Source organism: Pseudophryne corroboree, chromosome 4 (assembly GCF_028390025.1).
Source record: "Pseudophryne corroboree isolate aPseCor3 chromosome 4, aPseCor3.hap2, whole genome shotgun sequence".
NCBI lineage: Eukaryota > Metazoa > Chordata > Amphibia > Anura > Myobatrachidae > Pseudophryne > Pseudophryne corroboree.
In genome coordinates this window covers 222,454,634-222,477,268 of record NC_086447.1, presented here as the reverse complement: position 1 = coordinate 222,477,268, position 22,635 = coordinate 222,454,634, and the positions used below count along the sequence as shown (strand labels likewise).

The 22,635-nt window shown below is 43.6% G+C and overlaps 1 protein-coding gene across 1 annotated transcript in view; it reads left to right on the top strand.

Annotated features, from left to right (window-relative positions):
• The window catches only part of CLSTN2 (calsyntenin 2), a 1,340,366-nt gene that overhangs the window by 965,967 nt on the left and 351,764 nt on the right, over nt 1–22,635 (top strand). The window contains exon 4 of the mRNA XM_063915936.1: nt 20,553–20,761. Coding sequence (XP_063772006.1) covers nt 20,553–20,761 — 209 coding nt within the window. The remainder of the gene's footprint in view (nt 1–20,552; nt 20,762–22,635) is intronic.

Genomic DNA, 22,635 nt, shown 5'->3' with positions numbered 1-22,635 from the left:
TTTTGTGCCCTGTCTCCTGCGGAGCCGCTAATCCCCATGGTCCTGACGGAGTCCCCAGCATCCACTACGGACTACGAGAAATAGATTTATCGGTAAGTAAAATCTTATTTTCTGCTTGAAATTAGTAGTATGAAGATCGATCAAGGTAAACTACATTTATAATTAGTGATGAGCGGGTTCGGTTCCTCGGAAACCGAACCCCCCCGAACTTCACCCATTTTACACGGGTCCGAGGCATACTCGGATTCTCCCGTATGGCTCGGTTAACCCGAGCGTGCCCGAACGTCATCATCCCGCTGTCGGATTCTCGCGAGATTCGGATTCTATATAAGCAGCCGCGCGTCGCCGCCATTTTCACTCGTGCATTGGAAATGTTAGGGAGAGGACGTGGCTGGCGTCCTGGAAATACAAAAATTGGGCAACATATATATCAAGCGCTGGGAATGAATTGCAAACCTTCCCTTTATGAATGGTTGTGTTGAGAGTGTATTATAATCCACTTTTCCTCTATTCCACTTCTTATGGGGACCGCTTCAATTCTCAATCCACATTCAGAATGATAACATGCAAAAAAACATATGATACAATGGTGTAGTATGTCTTAGCCGGGTCACACTTCACCCTAGTGATTCTCAGTTCAAAGGGTTTAGTAGGTGTTAAGCCTCCACCAATTTTTTGGGGAACAGAGAACAAAGAGCGTACCCAAACTCACAGTAGAAATGGGTGTGACAATCGTATAGAGGTATCTTTATGTGAAATCACAAAGGGTAGTCTAGAGGGCGTACCCCAACTCACAGTGACTGGAGAGAAATTAAACTCATAAAGGTTTCTTTAAGTGAAGACCACAGATTACAGCGTACCCCAACTCACGGTAGAAATGATGTGTGTAATCCTATCACGGTATCTTTCACTCTTCAAATACCAGATAAAAAGTCAGTGCAAAAAGGATTTATTCCATAAAATTCAGTAAAATATTCACGCAGGAATATGCAATAAAAAATCAAATAAAAAGGAGCATGGGTGCACGATCAGACCACCCCGATCTGGACACCTGAAGTGTATCACCTGAGCATGCAAGTTCCGGAGTTCTTATTGGTGGGTCCAGGGTCCAGAGTCCAGGTGGGAAGAAAGTGCATCCAAAAGGAAAGACAAAGCTCCTGTCTGCTGCCAACGCGTTTCAATCTCTACAAGAGATCTTCCTCAAGGCCTTGAGGAAGATCTCTTGTAGAGATTGAAACGCGTTGGCAGCAGACAGGAGCTTTGTCTTTCCTTTTGGATGCACTTTCTTCCCACCTGGACTCTGGACCCTGGACCCACCAATAAGAACTCCGGAACTTGCATGCTCAGGTGATACACTTCAGGTGTCCAGATCGGGGTGGTCTGATCGTGCACCCATGCTCCTTTTTATTTGATTTTTTATTGCATATTCCTGCGTGAATATTTTACTGAATTTTATGGAATAAATCCTTTTTGCACTGACTTTTTATCTGGTATTTGAAGAGTGAAAGATACCGTGATAGGATTACACACATCATTTCTACCGTGAGTTGGGGTACGCTGTAATCTGTGGTCTTCACTTAAAGAAACCTTTATGAGTTTAATTTCTCTCCAGTCACTGTGAGTTGGGGTACGCCCTCTAGACTACCCTTTGTGATTTCACATAAAGATACCTCTATACGATTGTCACACCCATTTCTACTGTGAGTTTGGGTACGCTCTTTGTTCTCTGTTCCCCAAAAAATTGGTGGAGGCTTAACACCTACTAAACCCTTTGAACTGAGAATCACTAGGGTGAAGTGTGACCCGGCTAAGACATACTACACCATTGTATCATATGTTTTTTTGCATGTTATCATTCTGAATGTGGATTGAGAATTGAAGCGGTCCCCATAAGAAGTGGAATAGAGGAAAAGTGGATTATAATACACTCTCAACACAACCATTCATAAAGGGAAGGTTTGCAATTCATTCCCAGCGCTTGATATATATGTTGCCCAATTTTTGTATTTCCTGTTCACCACAGAGGTTGGTGATACCTCTAGAGTAACATATTTCTAGCTGCAAGGGTGCGCCAGAATAGAACCACCAATTTTTGTGTATATCATTGTGGCTGGCGTCCTCTCCGTTTATTAATGTTGATGCAAATATTTGTGCTTATTGCTTAATTGTGGGGACTGGGGAGCAGCTGTATTATATAGGAGGAGTACAGTGCAAAGTTTTGCTGATCAGTGACCACCAGTTTTATCCGTTCTCTGCCTGAAAAACGCTCCATATCTGTGCTCAGTGTGCTGCATATATCTGTGCTCACACTGCTTAATTGTGGGGACTGGGGAGCAGCTGTATTATATAGGAGGAGTACAGTGCAGAGTTTTGCAGATCAGTGACCACCAGTTTTATCCGTTCTCTGCCTGAAAAACGCTCCATATCTGTGCTCTGTGTGCTGCATATATCTGTGCTCACACTGCTTTATTGTGGGGACTGGGGACCACCAGTATATTATATAGGAGGAGTACAGTGCAGAGTTTTGCTGACCAGTGACCACCAGTATACCTTGTCTGCCTGAAAAACACTCCATATCTGTGCTCAGTGTGCTGCATATATCTGTGCTCACACTGCTTTATTGTGGGGACTGGGGACCAGCAGTATTATATAGGAGGAGTACAGTGCAGAGTTTTGCTGACAGTGACCACCAGTATATATAGCAGTACGGTACGGAAGGCCACTGCACTACCTACCTCTGTGTCGTCAAGTATACTATCCATCTAGATTCTATACCTGTGGTGCATTTTAGTTTTGCAGTTTGCTGACAGTGACCACCAGTATATATAACAGTACGGTACGGAAGGCCACTGCTCTACCTACCTCTGTGTCATCAAGTATACTATCCATCCATACCTGTGGTGCATTTCAGTTGTGCGCTGTATATATAGTAGTAGGCCATTGCTATTGATACTGGCATATAATTCCACACATTAAAAAATGGAGAACAAAAATGTGGAGGTTAAAATAGGCCGAGACGATGAATTGCCATCAACGTCGTCTGCCAAGGCCGATGCCCAATTTCATAGTAGAGAGCATGTAAAATCCAAAAAAACAAAAGTTCAGTAAAATTACCCAAAAATCAAAATTGAAAGCGTCTGATGAGAAGCGTAAACTTGCCAATAAGCCATTTACGACACGGAGTGGCAAGGAACGGCTGAGGCCCTGGCCTATGTTCATGGCTAGTGGTTCAGATTCACATGAGGATAGAAGCACTCATCCTCTCGCTAGAAAAATAAAAAGACTTAAGCTGGCAAAAGCACAGCAAAGAACTGTGCATTCTTCTAAATCACAAATCCCCAAGGAGAGTCCAATTGTGTCGGTTGCGATGCCTGACCTTCCCAACACTGGACGTGAAGAGCTTGCGCCTTCCACCATTTGCACGCCCCCTGCAAGTGCTGGAAGGAGCACCCGCAGTCCAGTTCAGATAGTCAAATTGAAGATGTCACTGTTGAAGTACACCAGGATGAGGATATGAGTGTTGCTGGCACTGGGGAGGAAATTTACAAGGAGTATTCTGATAGTGAGGTGGTTTGTTTAAGTCAGGCACCCAGGGAGACACCTGTTGTCCGTGGGACGAATATAGCCATTGACATGCCTGGTCAAAATACAAAAAAAATCACCTCTTCGGTGTGGAATTATTTCAACACAAATGCGGACAACAGGTGTCAAGCCGTGTGTTGCCTTTGTCAAGCTGTAATAAGTAGGGGTAAGGACGTTAACCACATAGGCACGTCCTCCCTTATACGTCACCTGGTCCGCATTCATCAGAAGTCAGTGACAAGTTCAAAAACTTTGGATGACAGCGGAAGCAGTCCACTGACCACTAAATCCCTTCCTCTTGTAACCAAGCTCCTGCAAACCACACCACCAACTCCCTCAGTGTCAATTTCCACCTTACACAGGAAAGCCAATAGTCCTGCAGGCCATGTCACTGGCAAGTCTGACGAGTCCTCTCCTGCCTGGGATTCCTCCGATGCATCCTTGAGTGTAACGCCTACTGCTGCTGGCGCTGCTGTTGTTGCTGCTGGGAGTCGATTGTCATCCCAGAGGGGAAGTCGGAAGACCACTTGTACTACTTCCAGTAAGCAATTGACTGTCCAACAGTCCTTTGCGAGGAAGATGAAATATCACAGCAGTCATCCTGCTGCTAAGCGGATAACTCAGGTCTTGTCAGCCTGGGTGGTGAGAAACGTGGTTCCGGTATCCACCGTTAATTCACAGGCAACTAGAGACTTTATTGAGGTACTGTGTCCCCGGTACCAAATACCATCTAGGTTCCATTTCTCTAGGCAGGCGATACCGAAAATGTACACAGATGTCAGAAAAAGAGTCACCACTGTCCTAAAAAATGCAGTTGTACCCAATGTCCACTTAACCACGGACATGTGGACAAGTGGAGAAGGGCAGACTCAGGACTATATGACAGTGACAGCCCACTGGGTAGATGTATTGATTCCCGCAGCAAGAACAGCAGCGGCGGCACCAGTAGCAGCATCTCGCAAACGCCAACTCGTTCCTAGGCAGGCTACGCTTTGTATTACCGCTTTCCATAAGAGGCACACAGCTGACAACCTCTTACGGAAACTGAGGAACATCATCGCAGAATGGCTTACCCCAATTGCACTCTCCTGGGGATTTGTGACATCGGACAACGCCACCAATATTGTGCGTGCATTACATGTGGGCAAATTCCAGCACGTCCCATGTTTTGCACATACATTGAATTTGGTGGTGCAGAATTATTAAAAAAACGACAGGGGCGTGCAAGAGATGCTGTCGGTGGCCCGAAGAATTGCGGGCCACTTTCAGCATTCAGCCACCGCGTGCCGAAGACTGGAGCACCAGCAAACAGTCCTGAACCTGCCCTGCCATCATCTGAAGCAAGAGGTGGTAACGAGGTGGAATTCAACCCTCTATATGCTTCAGAGGATGGAGGAGCAGCAAAAGGCCATCCAAGCCTATACATCTGCCCACGATATAGGCAAAGGAGGGGGAATGCACCTGACTCAAGCGCAGTGGAGAATTATTTCAACGTTGTGCAAGGTTCTGCAACCCTTTGAACTTGCCACACGTGAAGTCAGTTCAGACACTGCCAGCGTGAGTGAGGTCATTCCCCTCATCAGGCTTTTGCAGAAGAAGCTGGAGAGATTGAAGGAGGAGCTAAAACAGAGCGATTCCGCTAGGCATGTGGGACTTGTTGATGGAGCCCTTAATTCGCTTAACCAGGATTCACGGGTGGTCAATCTGTTGAAATCTGAGCACTACATTTTGGCCACCGTGCTCGATCCTAAATTTAAAACCTACGTTGTATCTCTCTTTCCAGCAGACACAAGTCTGCAGAGGTTCGAAGACCTGCTGGTGAGAAAATTGTCAAGTCAAGCGGAACGTGACCCGTCAACAGCTCCTCCTTCACATTCTCCCGCAACTGGGGCTGCAAGGAAAAGGCTAAGAATTCCGAGCCCACCCGCTGGCGGTGATGCAGAGCAGTCTGGAGCGAGTGCTGATATCTGGTCCGGACTGAAGGACCTACCAACGATTACTGACATGTCGTCTACTGTCACTGCATATGATTCTCTCACCATTGAAAGAATGGTGGAGGATTATATGAGTGACCGCATCCAAGTAGGCATGTCAGACAGTCCGTACGTATACTGGCAGGAAAAAGAGCCAATTTGGAGGCCCTTGCACAAACTGGCTTTATTCTACCTAAGTTGCCCTCCCTCCAGTGTGTACTCCGAAAGAGTGTTTAGTGCAGCCGCTCACCTTGTCAGCAATCGGCGTACAAGGTTACTTCCAGAAAATGTGGAGAAGATGATGTTCATCAAAATGAATTATAATCAATTCCTCCGTGGAGACATTCACCAGCAATTGCCTCCAGAAAGTACACAGGGATCTGAGATGGTGGATACCAGTGGGGACGTATTAATAATCTGTGAGGAGGGGGATGTACACAGTGAAAGGGGTGAGGAATCGGAGGATGAAGATGAGGTGGACATCTTGCCTCTGTAGAGCCAGTTTGTGCAAGGAGAGATTGATTGCTTCTTTTTGGGGGGGGCCCAAACCAACCAGTCATTTCAGTCACAGTCGTGTGGCAGACCCTGTCACTGAAATGATGGGTTCGTTAAATGTGCATGTCCTGTTTATACAACATAAGGGTGGGTGGGAGAGCCCAAGGACAATTCCATCTTGCACCTCTTTTTTCTTTCATTTTTCTTTGCATCATGTGCTGTTAGGGGACTATTTTTTTAAGTGCCATCCTGTCTGACACTGCAGTGCCACTCCTAGATGGGCCAGGTGTTTGTGTCGGCCACTTGTGTCGCTTAGCTTAGTCACACAGCGACCTTGGTGCGCCTCTTTTTTTCTTTGCATCATGTGCTGTTTGGGGACAATTTTTTTGAAGTGCCATCCTGCCTGACACTGCAGTGCCACTCCTAGATGGGCCAGGTGTTTGTGTCGGCCACTTGTGTCGCTTAGCTTAGCCATCCAGTGACCTCGGTGCAAATTTTAGGACTAAAAATAATATTGTGAGGTGTGAGGTGTTTAGAATAGACTGAAAATGAGTGGAAATTATGGTTATTGATGTTAATAATACTATGGGATCAAAATGACCCCCAAATTCTATGATTTAAGCTGTTTTTGAGGGTTTTTTTGTAAAAAAAACACCCGAATCCAAAACACACCCGAATCCGACAAAAAATTTTCAGGGAGGTTTTGCCAAAACGCGTCCGAATCCAAAACATGGCCGCGGAACCGAATCCAAAACCAAAACCCGAAAAATTTCCGGTGCACATCACTATTTATAATCTATCACCATGCATCAGTAATCTCATCTGCACTTTAAAACGTATCAGGTCTCTCTGATGTCAGTGTACACCTCTGTGAACTTACTGGTAAATATTAATAGCTACTCTAAGTAGATATATACTTTTGCATCTAGTATTGAAGTATTAGAATAATAATCCAAAGTGGGTAAACTCCGACACTGCGTGGGCTAATTAATACTGTTTTACATATAAAGCCACGCCAGTATGTATAAATGTTAATTAACATGAAGTTAATATACAGTATTTCTGGTTGTCATAAACAGCACATAGAACAGAGACAAATAGTGCAGATGTTGTTTACATGTTAATGACAGGTGTCGGTACTTTAGATGGAAATTGTTTCTCAAGTAGGGAATCTTAATTTAGTCGAAAGAAAAAATATACCTGGGTGACCACCTACACCTTTAATTAGTCTTCATCATTATGTTAATCAGACATTCACATATCCTGTGAACTATTTAGCTAAAATGATTACATACAGATTTATGAATATATTTTACGTGACTGATTCATAAAAATAAACTGTGTTTAAAGAAATATATAAGTAAGATGCTTTTTTCCTTTTTAAAGATAGGGTTTTCTGCAATTTAACAATATAAACCGAATAAAAATTTAATGTTCAGTTAATATTTGCCTCTGGTTTTATGGGGCTTAAGATGCTTTGTGTGTGCACCCTGCCACGGTGTCCATTAGAGTCTGGCACAGCATCAGTATTTCCTAACATTGATGAACTAACAGTGGCCCCAGTTGCAGTAATAATTGGGCCCCCATTACCAGAGACAGGGAAGCATGTGTTCTTGTACTTTGGGCCCTATTCAGGCAGGGGCATTTTTACAGAGTAGAGGGCCTGTGTGCACCTCCGGGTGGGTCCCCTCCTCTGAATGGTGCAGTAGACACCGGTATTGTGCCGGAGTCTTCTGCGCATGCGCATGTTTCTGGAAACATGGCACCTGCCATGATCCGGAGACCAATTTGGCTACTGAGTTTGCACGGTGGCCATTTTGGTGGCGATTTCTGCTGCAAACACTGCACCCGCCGCTGGACTCCAGTAAGGTAAGTATTTAAATGGGTGCAATGTGTGCTGTGTGGGCCCCCCCTGGACCCAGGGGACCGTGTGCACTGCACACATTGCACCCATTATAGAAACACCAATGTATTCAGGCTGGATTGCAAAACACGTTCCAACCGCAAAAATGACACAGGCAGTGTAGGCGTCTCGTGGTCATAGACATTCATATTTAGGACTCGGTTCAATAAGGATTGCAAATGCTGCTAAGTAGCAGAATTTGCAATCCTTTTGATCGCTTGCTGGGGGCCCCCCATTGTAGGGCAAGGCCGCTCAGCATGCTATCTGGCGTAACCCCTGTTTTCATGCCCATGCAATGCTCCATCTCCACCTAGGAAATGGAGTGTTGCCGCCCCCTCCTACCCTGCGAACGCCTCTGACTGATTGACAGGCAGAGATGTTTGCATTTACTGCGGGGCACCTGCAGAAAATGCGGGTGCATGCGCAGGAAGGACCCTGTGCATGTGCCCGCATCCAGTCTGTAATTTTTGCATTTTGCTATCCAACCTGAATGAGGGCCTTAGTTAGAATAATTGAATATAAAGAAATAACAGAAGTGTAACACACACACACATAATGCATTGTCCACATAAGCCACAAAAGCAAAGTATAATCTACTGTAATTATATTACAAAGCCAGAATCACCCTTATAAGGGTCTATCTATAAAGCTGTTAAGAGACATATTGCTCCTTTTCGCTTTACCCTGTTTATGCACTTTTCTGTAGTTCCCGTCTATGGGGACAGTGGTAATTCAGTTTATCAAATGCTGAAAAGTCTATCTCCATATTGAGATGTTGCAAAAGAGATGCCACTGGAATTACCATCAAATATTTATAGTATATATATTTCAGTATATTCCAGACCTATTTCATGGGAATGTACTGCCGGATTAGGTAGTTCCCTGTGGAATCCATGCCTAGATAATACAACCTCAGAAGCTGAGCCTCATAGCTTGGTGTGTTTTGTCCTAACTGATCTTGTTAAGCGTGCCATATTTATCATTCAAGTGAGCAAGACCTGTTAATTGAGTGCTTAAGTGTATAAACATCAACCAAATGCAATACTGTAGGTGGGGCTTTGGAGGTACACTATAAAAAATAATACTTTCTCCAAACATGTAAATAACTGCTGAACTTCTGTGAATAAGAGAGTAAACATTTTCCTGTAATGTGGAAAGTTGGTGCCGGGATCTGACTGGCCAACATTAATAGTCTTTATCAGTTATGCTACAAGGAATTCAAATCACAACTTTGCATTTATATTCATTTCAAGAAACTTTCAAGAATTTATAAAAGACTTAGCACTGAATAAAATATCGTTCAACAAATATTAAACCCAAGGAACAGAAAATAATGTTTAAAGAAGCAATTGAATTTCATATTCACTCTCACACAATGCAAGTGTACATATTCTCTTCTCTAGTCTCCCATTCCCCATTATTGTACAGCATTATGCTTCCTCTTGCCATTCTCATTTATGTAATTGCTAGGCAGCCTGTTTTAGGCTCTGCATTTCTCATCTCTTGCTGCTTTTGTCCCTTCTTCATGCGCTTCTCTCCTTCTGAGAGTGGAGGAAAATTACTTTTGCCCATGCTGATTAAAGTAAGACAACATTGTGACTGTGTTATTAAACCTAATCCTGTGTATTGTCTCCCCACCAGCAGTGCCTTCTGAATGGCTTTCCAACTGCAAGCTCAGCTTTATATACATGTATGCATTTCTGAAGTGGTAACGACCTACTTATTTTATATATATATATATATATATATGTGTGTGTGTATCTTCCTGAGGACGAGGAGTGAGGTCACCGAAACACTCAAGGAGTAAACTTATTACATCACAAAATCCTGGACACTTGGACTTTGTACTATTCTAATTTCTAACAAGGGCATGCGGGTGGATGAATGTGAATGTGGAGTGCCGAACCTACTTACATGAGATATATATATATATATATATATAAATAAAATAATTTACTATGAACTTCTAGTTTTCTCAATATACTTTATTCCGTCATATAATTCAGAGATGGATGCAGATTGCAGAGGCGGCTGCTTCTTTATGATAGTGCCAATACAAAGCCCTTCCATTGTGTACATTTGTGTGTTCCAAGTGAGATGCGCACTTGCTACATCTTAAGATAATACATTTTTGCATCTTTAGACGCACCATGGAAGCTTGCCCCAGTCCTATGATACTGTAGGTGCAGTTTCTCCACCTGAGAATGGCCTCCTGTGTCAACGGCTGTGCATTCCTTTACGCAGATGCTGAAGTAAGACACCCCCAATTAGCAGCTATAAACTTCACACACACACACACACACACACACACACACACACACACACACACACACACACACCTATTCTCCACACCAAGAAGCCATTCAGCTCTTCAGTACAGCTGGGTACACACCCGTGTTTGCACGATGAGTGAGCAGCTGATCCAGAGAAGCATACACACATACCGATCAGATGCTCAATGTGTCCGGACACCTAGCTGGGTGGGTATTTTAATTGGGATGTAGTTGGCATCCTGATGTTTAGAATGCCAGAGGTCAGAAGACTGGCGCCGGAATCCCGACACCCGTCAGAATCCCAACGCTGGGATCCCGACAGTCAACTTTCTGAACATAAGTTAGGGTTATGCACTAGGGGGAGGGGAGGGCTAAGTTATGGGAAGGGAGGGTTAGGGTTAGGCTGCAGGGAGGGAGGTTAGGGTTAGGATGCATGAAGGACGGTTAGGCTGTAGGAAGGGAGGGTTAGGCTGTGGGAAGGGTGCGTTAGGGTTAGGCTGTGTGGAAGGAATGGATAGAAGGAAGATGGTTAGGATACTCACCCACCAGGTGTCAGGATTCTGAGCATCACTGTGTCACTGTCAGTCTTGTGACTGCAGGCATCCTAAACGCCGGAATCCCATACCCATCTCTTTTAATTTGCCTGCCCAGCTGTGACATCGGTACCCAGCACAGGACCAGGCAGCTTACTTACGCCAGGCATCTCGCGTCACAAGCCATGCCATATTGAGGATAGTAGTATGAGAACACATCTGTAAGATAAATTATATGATATCCAGGTGCAAGGGCAAGCACTAGTAACAAAAACATGCCAATCACATTTTTACTAGCATTTACTAATGTTAAAAATGTGATGCCCGTGGGTGTTTGGCCTATTGCAGCTAACAGAATGAAGGGGCATAAGAGGGGGTAGAAACAAATTGAAAGTAGCTGTGACAAAGCAGGAAGGCCAGTTGACATGAATATCTGGATTGCTGCACCGTGCCTAAGGAGTAGAAAGGTAAATAGGGAAAACATGTCATTGCTATATGTAGTCAATTCCACTTGCACTTAATTGCAATCATAAACATAACACAGGGATAATGAGATTAATTTAGATCATGTAATCAAACGATTTTAGAGAGCCTGAGAGGCATGTTTTACAGGGATCATTTCATTACACACACTGCAACACAAATAGAGATGAGACCATGGAAGTGTTTGATCTATAAACAGATCAATTAACCAAATGAAGCGTGCGTATTTACATGCTACAGCTTACAATTTGTATTGGGTGGCTATAACTTTATGTCAGCATCCACGTTTCCAGTCTCAGCACAAGTTGCTTATCAGTGTTGGGCCAGGATGTAACGGGAGCCGATAATGGCAAAATGTCCGATGTTTGCGGCTATAGACACAAACATCAGGCATTTTACAAAGTCGGCTAATGTATTAGCGGCCGCAAATTAGATTTTTTGGACGCTTTCGTCTCTAAAGTAGAGAGCCCGATAAAAAGTCAAATCCAGATGTTTTTCCCATGTTAAGTATACAACTCTGCCGTTGTAATGGAGTCCGATATTGTAAGTCAGACACAAAACAGCTCTAGAACTCTCAAAGAATTTAGAGATGTTTTTTTTTTGGCCGAGTTGGTTTTGAAAATGTTGGGAATCAATAATATGTAGAGATGTGCATCGGACACTTTTCAGGTTTTGTGTTTTGGTTTTGGATCTGGATCTCTATTTGTGTTCTGGATCTGAATTGGTTTTGCCATAACCACCCTTTTGGGTTTTGGATCTGGATTTTTAAAAAATAAAAATAAAAACAGCTAAAATCACAGATTTTTTTTTGTTCCTACAGTATTATTAACCTCTATAACATTCATTTCCACTAATTTCCAGTCTATTCTGAACACTGAACACCTCACAATATTGTTTTTAGGCCAAAAAGGTTGAACCGAGGTAGCTGGATGACTAAGCTAAGCGACATAAGTGGGTGGCAAAAACACTTGGCCCATCTAGGAGTTGCACTGCAGTGGCAGACAGGATGGCAGTTTTAAAAACTAGTGCCCAAAGAGCACATAATGCAAAGAAAAAAAGAGGTGCAAGATGGAATTGTCCTTGGGCCCTCCCACCCACCCTTATGTTGTATAAACAGGACATGCACACTTTAACAAACCAATCATTTCAGCGACAGGGTCTGCCACACGACTGTGGCTAAAATGATTGGTTTGTTTGGGCCCCCACCAAAAAGGAAGCCATTAATCTCTCCTTGCACAAACTGGCTCTACAGAGGCAAGATGTTGTCCTCATCCTCATACTCTGATTCCTCTCCCCTTTCAGTATTTACATCCTCACCCTCACAGAGTATTAATTCGTCCCTACTGGAATCCACCATCACAGGTCCCTACGTACTTTCTGGAAGCAATTGCTGATAAAGGTCTTCCTGGAGGAATTTATAATTCATTTTGATGAACATCATCTTCTCCACATTTTGTGGAAGTAATATAGTTACAAGTGTGAGCGCACATATGGTTAAAAAATTATGGTTAATTAGGCTGCTGGTTTAATAAAAAATCTTTTATTCCTTAAAAACAAACTAAATAAACATTACTAAATAAAAAAGGAACATCACAATGGAAATCACAATGTGAAAATATGTATATATCCCCGCTTTGGCCAATTAAGCTTTAGAAGCAATTAGTAATTTGCATGCATGCCGATAGGTTAGTGATTGGTTATAACAAAACACAGTCCTTGAATGCAGTCTTAGTCGTTAAAACTGTTTTCTCCCTCCAGGGAATCTTAGTTGGTAGTGTTAGTATTTGATTAAAAATTGGTTATGCTGAATAATTCACACGCTTTGAAGAGAACCAAACGTCCCTTAATAAGTATTGGTAACACAGTCCATTAGTTTGTAACAGCTTTGCTCAGATAATATTATGTGATACCAGCTCACACTGGTCAAGGATGTAATGCTGATAGATTAGGTGATCAGTTAGTCCCCCGTCGTGACACTCATATGGGCAATGCTTACCCTCCCACTCTGCGGCGGTTCTTGTGTCTCCGGCTGGGCTAGATCACACTGAAGACATGCAACTGTATCCAGCTGAGCGGTAGCACGCTCGAAGCGTGTGGTAAGGCAGGGAGCGCTCGGCCACGTGCCACGGCTTCCGGGTTGGATGGAGCTTCCGGCTTCTGATGCGCTACACCTGCGTTCCACCTGACGTCCTTAGTTCACCTGACGCGTTTCTCCGCCTTTTGTGGGTGGCAGTTTCTTCAGAGGTTAAATCCTCTGAAGAAACCACCTCCCACAAAAGGTGGAGAAACGCGTCAGGTGACCTAATGACGTCAGGTGGAACGCAGGTGGAGTGCATTGGAAGCCGGAAGCTCAATCCAACCCGGAAGCCGCGGCCGATCGCTCCCTGCCTTACCACACGCTTCGAGCGTGCTACCGCTCAGCTGGATACAGTTGCATATCTTCAGTGTGATCTAGCCCAGCCGGAGACACAAGAACCGCTGCAGAGTGGGAGGGTAAGCATTGCCCATATGAGTGTCACGACGGGGTACTAACTGATCACCTAATCTATCAGCATTACATCCTTGACCAGTGTGAGCTGGTATCACATAATATTATCTGAGCAAAGCTGTTACACACTAACGGACTGTGTTACCAATACTTATTAAGGGATGTTTGGTTCTCTTCAAAGAGTGTGAATTATTCAGCATAAACAATTTTTAATCAAATACTAACACTACCAACTAAAATTCCCTGGAGGGAGAAAACAGTTTTAACGACTAAGACTGCATTCAAGGACTGTGTTTTGTTATAACCAATCACTAACCTATCGGCATGCATGCAAATTACTAATTGCTTCTAAAGCTTAATTGGCCAAAGCGGGGATATATGCATATTTTCACATTGTGATTTCCATTGTGATGTTCCTTTTTTATTTAGTAATGTCTATTTAGTTTGTTTTTAAGGAATAAAAGATTTTTTATTAAACCAGCAGCCTAATTAACCATAATTTTTTAACCATATGTGCGCTCACACTTGTAACTATATTTCTTAGGTGCAGTGTCTCTTTATCTAGGAGAATACCCAGATCCTCCTTGTGTGAGCAGCAATTCAACATCTTAATTGTCAATATACCAAATTCTAGCGCCCACTTTGTATTGTATTCTGTTTTGTGGAAGTAACCTCCTACGGCAATCGCTGACAAAGTTACCGGCTGCACTAAACACTCTTTTGGAGTACATACTGGGGGTTGTAGGGGGGATGGGGGGTTCAACTTAGGTAAAATATAGCCAGTTTGTGCAAGGGCCTCCAAATTGTCTCTTTTTCCTGCCAGTATACATACGGACTGTCTGACATGCCTACTTGGATGCTGTCACCGATATAATCCTCCACCATTCTTTCAACAGTGAAAGCATCATATGCAGTGATAGTAGACATGCCAGTAATTGTTGGCAGCTCCTTCCGTCCGGACCAGATGTCAAAACTTGCTCCTGACTGCCAGCGGGTCGGCTAGGAATTTTTTTTCTTTTACTTGCAGCCCCAGTTATGGGAGAAAATGAAGGAGAAGCTGTTGACGTGTCACGTTCCACTTGAGCTGGCAATTTTCTCACCAGCAGGTACAATGTAGGCTTTAAACAGAGATACAATGTAGGCTTTAAACCTAGGATCGAGCACGGTGGCCAAAATGTAGTGATCTGATTTCAACAGATTGAACACCCTTGAATCCTGGCAAAGAGAATGAAGGGCCATATCCACAAGTCCCACATACTTAGCAGAATCGCTCCCTTTTAGCTCCTCCTTTAATTTCTCTAGCGGCTTCTGTAAAAGCCTGATGAGAGGAATGACCTGACTCAGGCTGGCAGTATCTGAACTGACTTCACGTGTGGCAAGTGCTAAGGGTTGGAGAACCTTGCAAAACACAGAAATCATTCTCCACTGCGCTTGAGTCAGGTGCATTCCCCCTCCTTTGCCTATGTCATAGGTGGATGTATAGGCCTGAAAGGCCTTTTGCTGCTCCTCCATCTTCCGAAGCATATAGAGGGTCGAATTCCACCTTGTTACTACCTCTTGCTTCAGGTGATGGGAGGTTCAAGAGTGTTTGCTGGCAATCCAGTCTTTGGCATTCAGTCGCTGAATGTCGAAAGTGGCCAGCAATTTTTCGGCCCACCGACAGCATCTCCTGTACGATCCTGTTATTTTTCCAAACATTCTGCACCACCAAATGAATTACGTGAGCAGAACATGGGGCGTTCTGGATTTTGCCCAGATGTAATGCTCGCACAATATTGGTGGCATTGTCAGATATCACAAAACCCCAGGAGAGTCTAAGTGGGGTAATTAATTGTGCGATGATGTCCCTCAGTTTCCATAAGAGGTCCTCAGTGGTGTGCCTCTTACGGAAACTGGTGATACAAAGCGTAGCCTGCCTAGGAATGAGTTGGCATTTTTGAGATGCTGCTACTCGTGCCGCTGCTGTTGTTGCTGCGGAAGGAAATACATCTACCCAGTGGACTGTCACAGTCATGTAGTCCTTAATTTGGCCAGCACCACTTGACCACATGTCCATGGTTAAGTGGACAGTGGGTTCAACTGCATTTTTGAGGACACCAAGGACACTTTTCTTAATGTCCCTGTACAGTCTGGGAATCGCTTGCCTAGTGAAGTGGAATCTAGGTGGGATTTGGTACCGGGAACACAGTACATCCATTAACTGTCTAAATCCCACTGCACTAATGGCGGATACCAGAGGCACATCTAACACCAGCATAGTTGTTATGGCCTCAATAATCCGCTTTGCAACAGGGTGACTGCTGTCATATTTCATCTTCCTCGCAAAGGATTGTTGGACAGTCAATTGCTTAGTTGTAGTAGTACAAGTGGCCTTCCGACTTCCTCTCTGGAATGACGATCGACTCCCAGCAGCAACAACAGCAGCAGTAGGAGTAGCACTCAAGGATCCTCTGTGGGTATCCCAGATAGGAGAGGACTCGTCAGTCATGCCAGTGACATGGCCTTCAGGACTACTTCCAATCCTGACTGAGGAGTATATTGATGATGAGGGAGTTGGTGGTGTGGATTGCAGGAGCTTGGATACAACAGGAAAAAGGGATTTAGGTGTCAGTGGACTGCTTACGCTCTTACCCAAAGTTTCTGAACTTGACAATGACTAATGATGAATGCTCTGCAGGTGACGTATAAGGGAAGTTGTTCCTAGTTGGTTAACCTCCTTACCCCTACTTATTATGGATTGACAAAGGCAACAGATGGCTTGACACCTGTTGTCTGGATTTGTGGAGAAATTACTCCACACGGAAGAGGTGGATTTTTTGGTATTTTGCTCAGGCATGACAATCGGCTTTTTCATCCCATGGACAGCGGCTGAATCCACTGGTGCCTCATTCAAACAAACCACATCACCATCAGAATCCTCCTGAGCGCCAGCTACACCAATATCTTCCTCATCCTGGTATACTTCTACAGTGACATCCTCAATCTCAATATCGGCAACTGGACTGGTGGTGCTACTCCCAGTACCTGCAAAGAGTATGCAAATAGTGGTAGGAGCCTCCTCCTCCCATATAGTCTTGGAAAGGTCAGGCCTAGACATCGCAACTGTAGACACACTTGGACTGTCCTTGGGGATTTGTGATATCTCTGAGTCTGAACACACGGTTGTGTTTTCCTGTGCTTTTATCAAGCTTTATTTTTTACATTTTTCAAGAGGGAGGATGGCTTCCATCTTCATTAGAAGCTGAACCACCAGTCATGAACATAGGCCAAGGCCTTATCCTTTCCTTGCCACTTCGTGTCGTGAATGGTATATTGACAATTTTACGTTTCTCATCAGATAATTTCTTTTTTTTTTCTGATTATTAATTTTTGCTTCTTTTATTTTACATGCCCTCTATATGACTATAGCAGACGACATTAATGGAATTGCATCGTCAGTGTCATCACTGGTGGCAGCAGCAGCTTCAGCACTAGCACTAGCACTAGTACTAGGAACTGGAAGTGGTTCCTGATCTTTCACTATTTTTTACTCCAAATTTTTGTTCTCCATTTCACAGGACTTTATTATTATTACAGCACACAGACCAGTGCCCCTTTATTTTTTCAGCAAACAGAACAATGCCCCTTTATATTTACAGCACCCCTGTATTTTTACAGCATACAGGACAGGGCCACAGTGTTCCTTTATTTGTACAGCACCCGAGAGGTCCACAGTGCCCTTTTATTTTTACAGCACACAGAACGGTGGGGGTAATTCAGCGATCGTAGTCTTAATCACTTTGTGGAGTGCACTCGCGCACCCCGGGAGCCCAGTGAGATGCTAAGGCAGAGGCAATCACGGGGCGGGAGGAGCATTAGAACGGCATTAGAACGCTGTTGGCGGGGCACGATCCGGACAATGCAGGCATGTCCGAACAGTTGCGGGGGTGGGCCACAGCGGCTGCGTGATGTCACACGCAGCCATTGTGACCCGGGACATGGCAGGTAGCAGCCTGCCAATACGCAGGAGCTGCGCAGGTAGGGAGCTACTCGCCAGGTGCAAAAGCATCGCCGCCGTGCGATGCTTTTACACCCACGTGAGGGGAGAGGGCCTGACATGCGGGGAGGACTAGCCCTGTGCTTGGCATCCCCCCACATGTCAGAGTAAGTGATCATAGATGTGCTAAATTTAGTACATCTACGATCAGATCTGAATTTCCCCCAGTGCCCCTGTACAGCACAGGACTGCAGCACCCTTCTGCAGCACCCCAAACAGCACAGGTTACCCCAGAACAGCAACCCTGTACAGCACAGGACAGAAGCACCCCTAAGAGCACAGTACACAAGCACAGGACACCACCCCAGAACAGCACATGACAGCAGCACCCCTAACAGCACAGTACACCACCCCAAAACAGCACAGGACAGCAGCACCCCTAACAGCACAGTACACCAGCACAGGACACCACCCCAGATCAGCGCAGGACAGCAGCACCCCTAACAGTACAGTACACCTGCACAGGACACCACCCCAGATCAGCACAGGACAGCAGCACCCCTAACAGCACAGTACACCAGCACAGGACACCACCCCAGAAGAGCACAGGACAGCAGCATCCCTGTACGCCACCACCCACAGAGAGACAGAGGTCTGTCTTCCTCACTCTCCAAGTCTGGAGTGAAAATGGTGGCGACACTCGGCTCCTTATATAGAATCCAAAACCTGCAAGATCCGACAGCGGGATGACGATGTTTTGCCTCGATCTAGGATCCGAGTCTGGCGGTAAGTCCTGAGCCGGACTCGGATCCAGACTTTGATCCTGAAGTCTGGGGGTGTTCGGATGTCAGAGATCTGAACCCGCTCATCCCTAAATATAAGTACACTTTTCAAGCACATTTGCAATACATTTTGACACTTAAAATAAATAAACTTTAATCTCTAAAAATAGTCTGTGTAGTGTACATGTCATTTTTGCTATTTTGCACAGGAAAATGCATCTGATACACAGAGGGATGTATTTGGATGCACAAGCAGCTTGTGCTGATTTAAATTATATAAGGCATGGCTATATTCTGTGTGTAATAGCAACTGTATCTGCATACAAAATGTTATGCTACAGTGTATTCCAGCCAAACACTATATAACATAATTTGGTATGCTGATACTTACAGTCGCAATTACACACAGAATATAGTCATGACCACATATCATTTGAATCAGCATTAGCTGCTTGTGCATCCTGGAGGGCTGGGGATTATTTAGGGTGTGTGAATTATGGGACTTTTGGGGGCCAATGTGTGGCTTTCTCTGACACTGTGGTCCTCCTATACTAAAAGATGCATTTTGGTTGGTCTGAAAATATCATAAATTTTCTATTCTAACTACTGCGAAACCTCGGATCTGATACGCTCAGGCTGTGAAATAGACGCACGCCATTACATTGCCCAAGTCTGGGAAAACAGATGCACATTTGTATTGTCCAATGTGGTGCAATAATTTCCTGGGCGGCGTTATCGGCTCTCATTACATCCTGGCCCTGATCTCCATATCTCTGCAGGTGTTTTCTTTTAATTGATTACCAGAGTGGCTGCTAAGAGTCCTTTTTTTCAGTTATTTAGATTAGCCCATTATTTATTCATCTATTTAATTTTTCTCCATTTGTGCTAATCATATGAGTTCTGTGTAAGCAAATTTATTGTGCCAAATGCATAGTTGGAAGTAAATGTTGGTCCTGGAAGATGCACAAGGAACGAATACACATTCCGAGTTGTTCGCTCGCTAGCTGCTTTTAGCAGCATTGCACACGCTAGGCCGCCACACTCTGGGAGTGTATTTTAGCTCAGCAGAATAGCGAATGAAAGATTAGCAGAATTGCTACTAAATAATTCTTTGCAGTTTCTGAGTAGCTCCAGACCTACTCACAGATTGCGATCAGCTCAGTCCATTTAGTTCCTGGTTTGACATCACAAACACGCCCTGTGTTCGGCCAGCCACTCCCCCATTTCTCCAGACACTCCCGCGTTTTTCCCTGACATGCCTGCGTTTTTTAGCACACTCCCGGAAAACGCTCAGTTACCACCCAGAAACGCCCCTTTCCTGTCAATCACTCACCGATCAGCAGTGCAACTGAAAAGCACAGCAGAATCCACAGCAAATCTGCTAAATTTTTAGTTAAATAACTAAGCGCATGCGCTCTGAGTGCCTTGAGCATGCGCATTTTGCAACAAATCGCAGCATAGCGAAAATCATCATCGAGCGAACAACTCGGAATGACCCCCATTGGCCTATAAGCACAGTTGTATGCTCCTTGCGATGCACATGTTCTCTTTGTGTGTGCTTGGTTTACTATTAGTCATCTGGGCGCACTTGTAAATGCTCTATATAAAGGGCAAAAGATGTGCCTGCAAAGAGATATCTTAGATTATGTCTAACTCCTTCCGAAATTGTGTTGATACAGTCTCACTCAACTTTGCTTATGTCCTATTACTACCCAGTTTCACCTCTTCCATCAGTGTTGAGACTGACATGAGTACCACTTTGTATCTCCAGTAATTGCAGGCATCTGTTTTTTGAGAATGCGCAGTGCAGAAACACACAAAGTAAGGTTAGACTGATAGAAATAAAGATAGATAGATAGATAGATAGATAGATAGATAGATAGATAGATAGATAGACAGATAGCCAGATATAGATACTGTAGATAGATAGATACCTAACACTGAGAATGATCGGAACAGTTCTTAGTACAGGGTTAGCGTTATGTATGCCGTGTGCATCTCAAACAAGTTAACTGTGCTCTATAACTTCCATGTTCTGTTTTCTTTCATCCTTCTTTTGTCTAGGGCTGTGGTCCACATCCAAGTGAATGATGTGAATGAATTTGCCCCAGTATTTAAAGAAAACACATACAGAGCAACAGTGACTGAGGGCAAAATATATGATAGCATCCTGCAGGTAGAGGCATTGGATGAAGACTGCTCTCCCCAATACAGCCAGATCTGCAATTATGAGATTGTTACAAGTGATGTGCCATTTGCTATTGACAGAAATGGTGAGTGTTTGTAATACATTTTCATGTTCAAGCGCACACTGTTACGCAGTTATGTCCTACCTATTTATTTATCAAATACAAGATATATAGATTTTCTTAGTTTTTTTTTACTGTTTTATTGTTCTTGCTACTACTTACCACTGATACAGTAGAGAAAGTAACATAATACTCAATCACCCTGCCCTATAGATTAGAATTTATATTTTTGTTTCACTTTGTTTTTGTTTTGTTTTTAGTTTTTTGTTGTTTTTGTGGTGGGGGTGTGTGGTGGTGGTGGTGGGGGGGGGGAGGGCTTATTTGTAATGCTGCACTATGTGCTTAATATCCTCCCATTATTCCAATGACTGTACAGCAGTGACTGTAGGTGTAGGCAGCCTGTGGAACTGCAGATCATAACATACCCTGTACAGCTCTCGTGTAGAGATCCTTCGGCACAATAAACTGCTGTCAATATATAACATATCTCAAAACACCCACGGGTATTTTAAAGCTACTAAATAAGTAAAATATAAAAGTAATACATTTATATACCTGCATAACAACTACTGTATAACTAGAACAGTGTTGTGGTATGAGACTCATGGTCATTACTGAGGGAAACAGTTGATTATTGTAGTATATGTTATTCTATCTCAGTATCAAACATAATGTTTTCTATATATTGCTTCAGTTACTAATTTAAAAGTGGCCATTATGAAGTCATTGTATGGGCTGAGATGTTGATGCAATCTATAGTAAATATATATGTCTCTATATTCACCTAGATGGATACATTATTGATGCTTTTATATATATATATACAAATGATATACCGGAGTATATATAAATGGCACTAGGTCAGAGCGTCCTTGTCAATGTTAAGCGGCTGCTATGAAAAAAAAGGGATAGTCGGTCCCTCAGAAACAGAATATACAGTTGTGCTCATAAGTTTACATACCCTAGCAGAATTTGTGATTTTCTGGCCATTTGTCAGAGAATATGAATGATAACTCACAAACTTTTCTTTCACTCATGGTTAGTGGTTGGGAAAAGTTTGTGAGTTATCATTCATATTCTCTGACAAATGGCCAGAAAATCACAAATTCTGCTAGGGTATAGGCAGTCCACGGTACCGGTAATGTATGTTCAAATGCAGGAGGCTGGTCCAGAGATGGCTGAGTGAGTCCACGATGAGTGAGTACACGTTTTGCTGCTCCTGGCAGCTTTTTCAGTCCTTCGAAATAGCTGCCAGGAGCAGCGAAACGTGTAAGGTGTTACCTACCTAATCGTGGACACACTCAGCCATCTCCGGACCAGCCTCCTGCATTTGAACATCTCTTGGATTACAATTACCGGTACTGTGGACTGCCCATACCTTTTTGTCACAGAATTGGTGAGGACTTGGGACTGCAATTTACCCTATTTAGAGAATCCACCAGTGACTTAGGTATTTATTCCAATGGACATTGTGATTATACAGGGACATTTTTGATTCTAATAGATAAGGAGGCATTAGAAAAGGAACGGAGGAATGATAATATGCTGATGCGACATGCCCACTGTGTGAGGTTGTTTCATGCTATTTACATTTTTAAAGGTTTTTGTGAGATTAAAATAAAAAGTCTTTATTTTTAATAGATCATGTGCAATTAAGTATTCATCCATTTAGCGCTGCTAATTGTTTTCCATATATTCTGCTTTTATATATACCCTGGGCTACTGGACATGGCTGTATTCAGTGACAAATGTATATATCTTTGCTGTGTTATGAAGAATTGTACAGTACAGTATGAATCGATTTTGTTGCAATATATATGTAGCCTGCTATTACTGTAAACTAAGTTGCTATTGTTTGCATAAAGGTGGTTTAACTCGTACCGTATAATGCAAGTTTC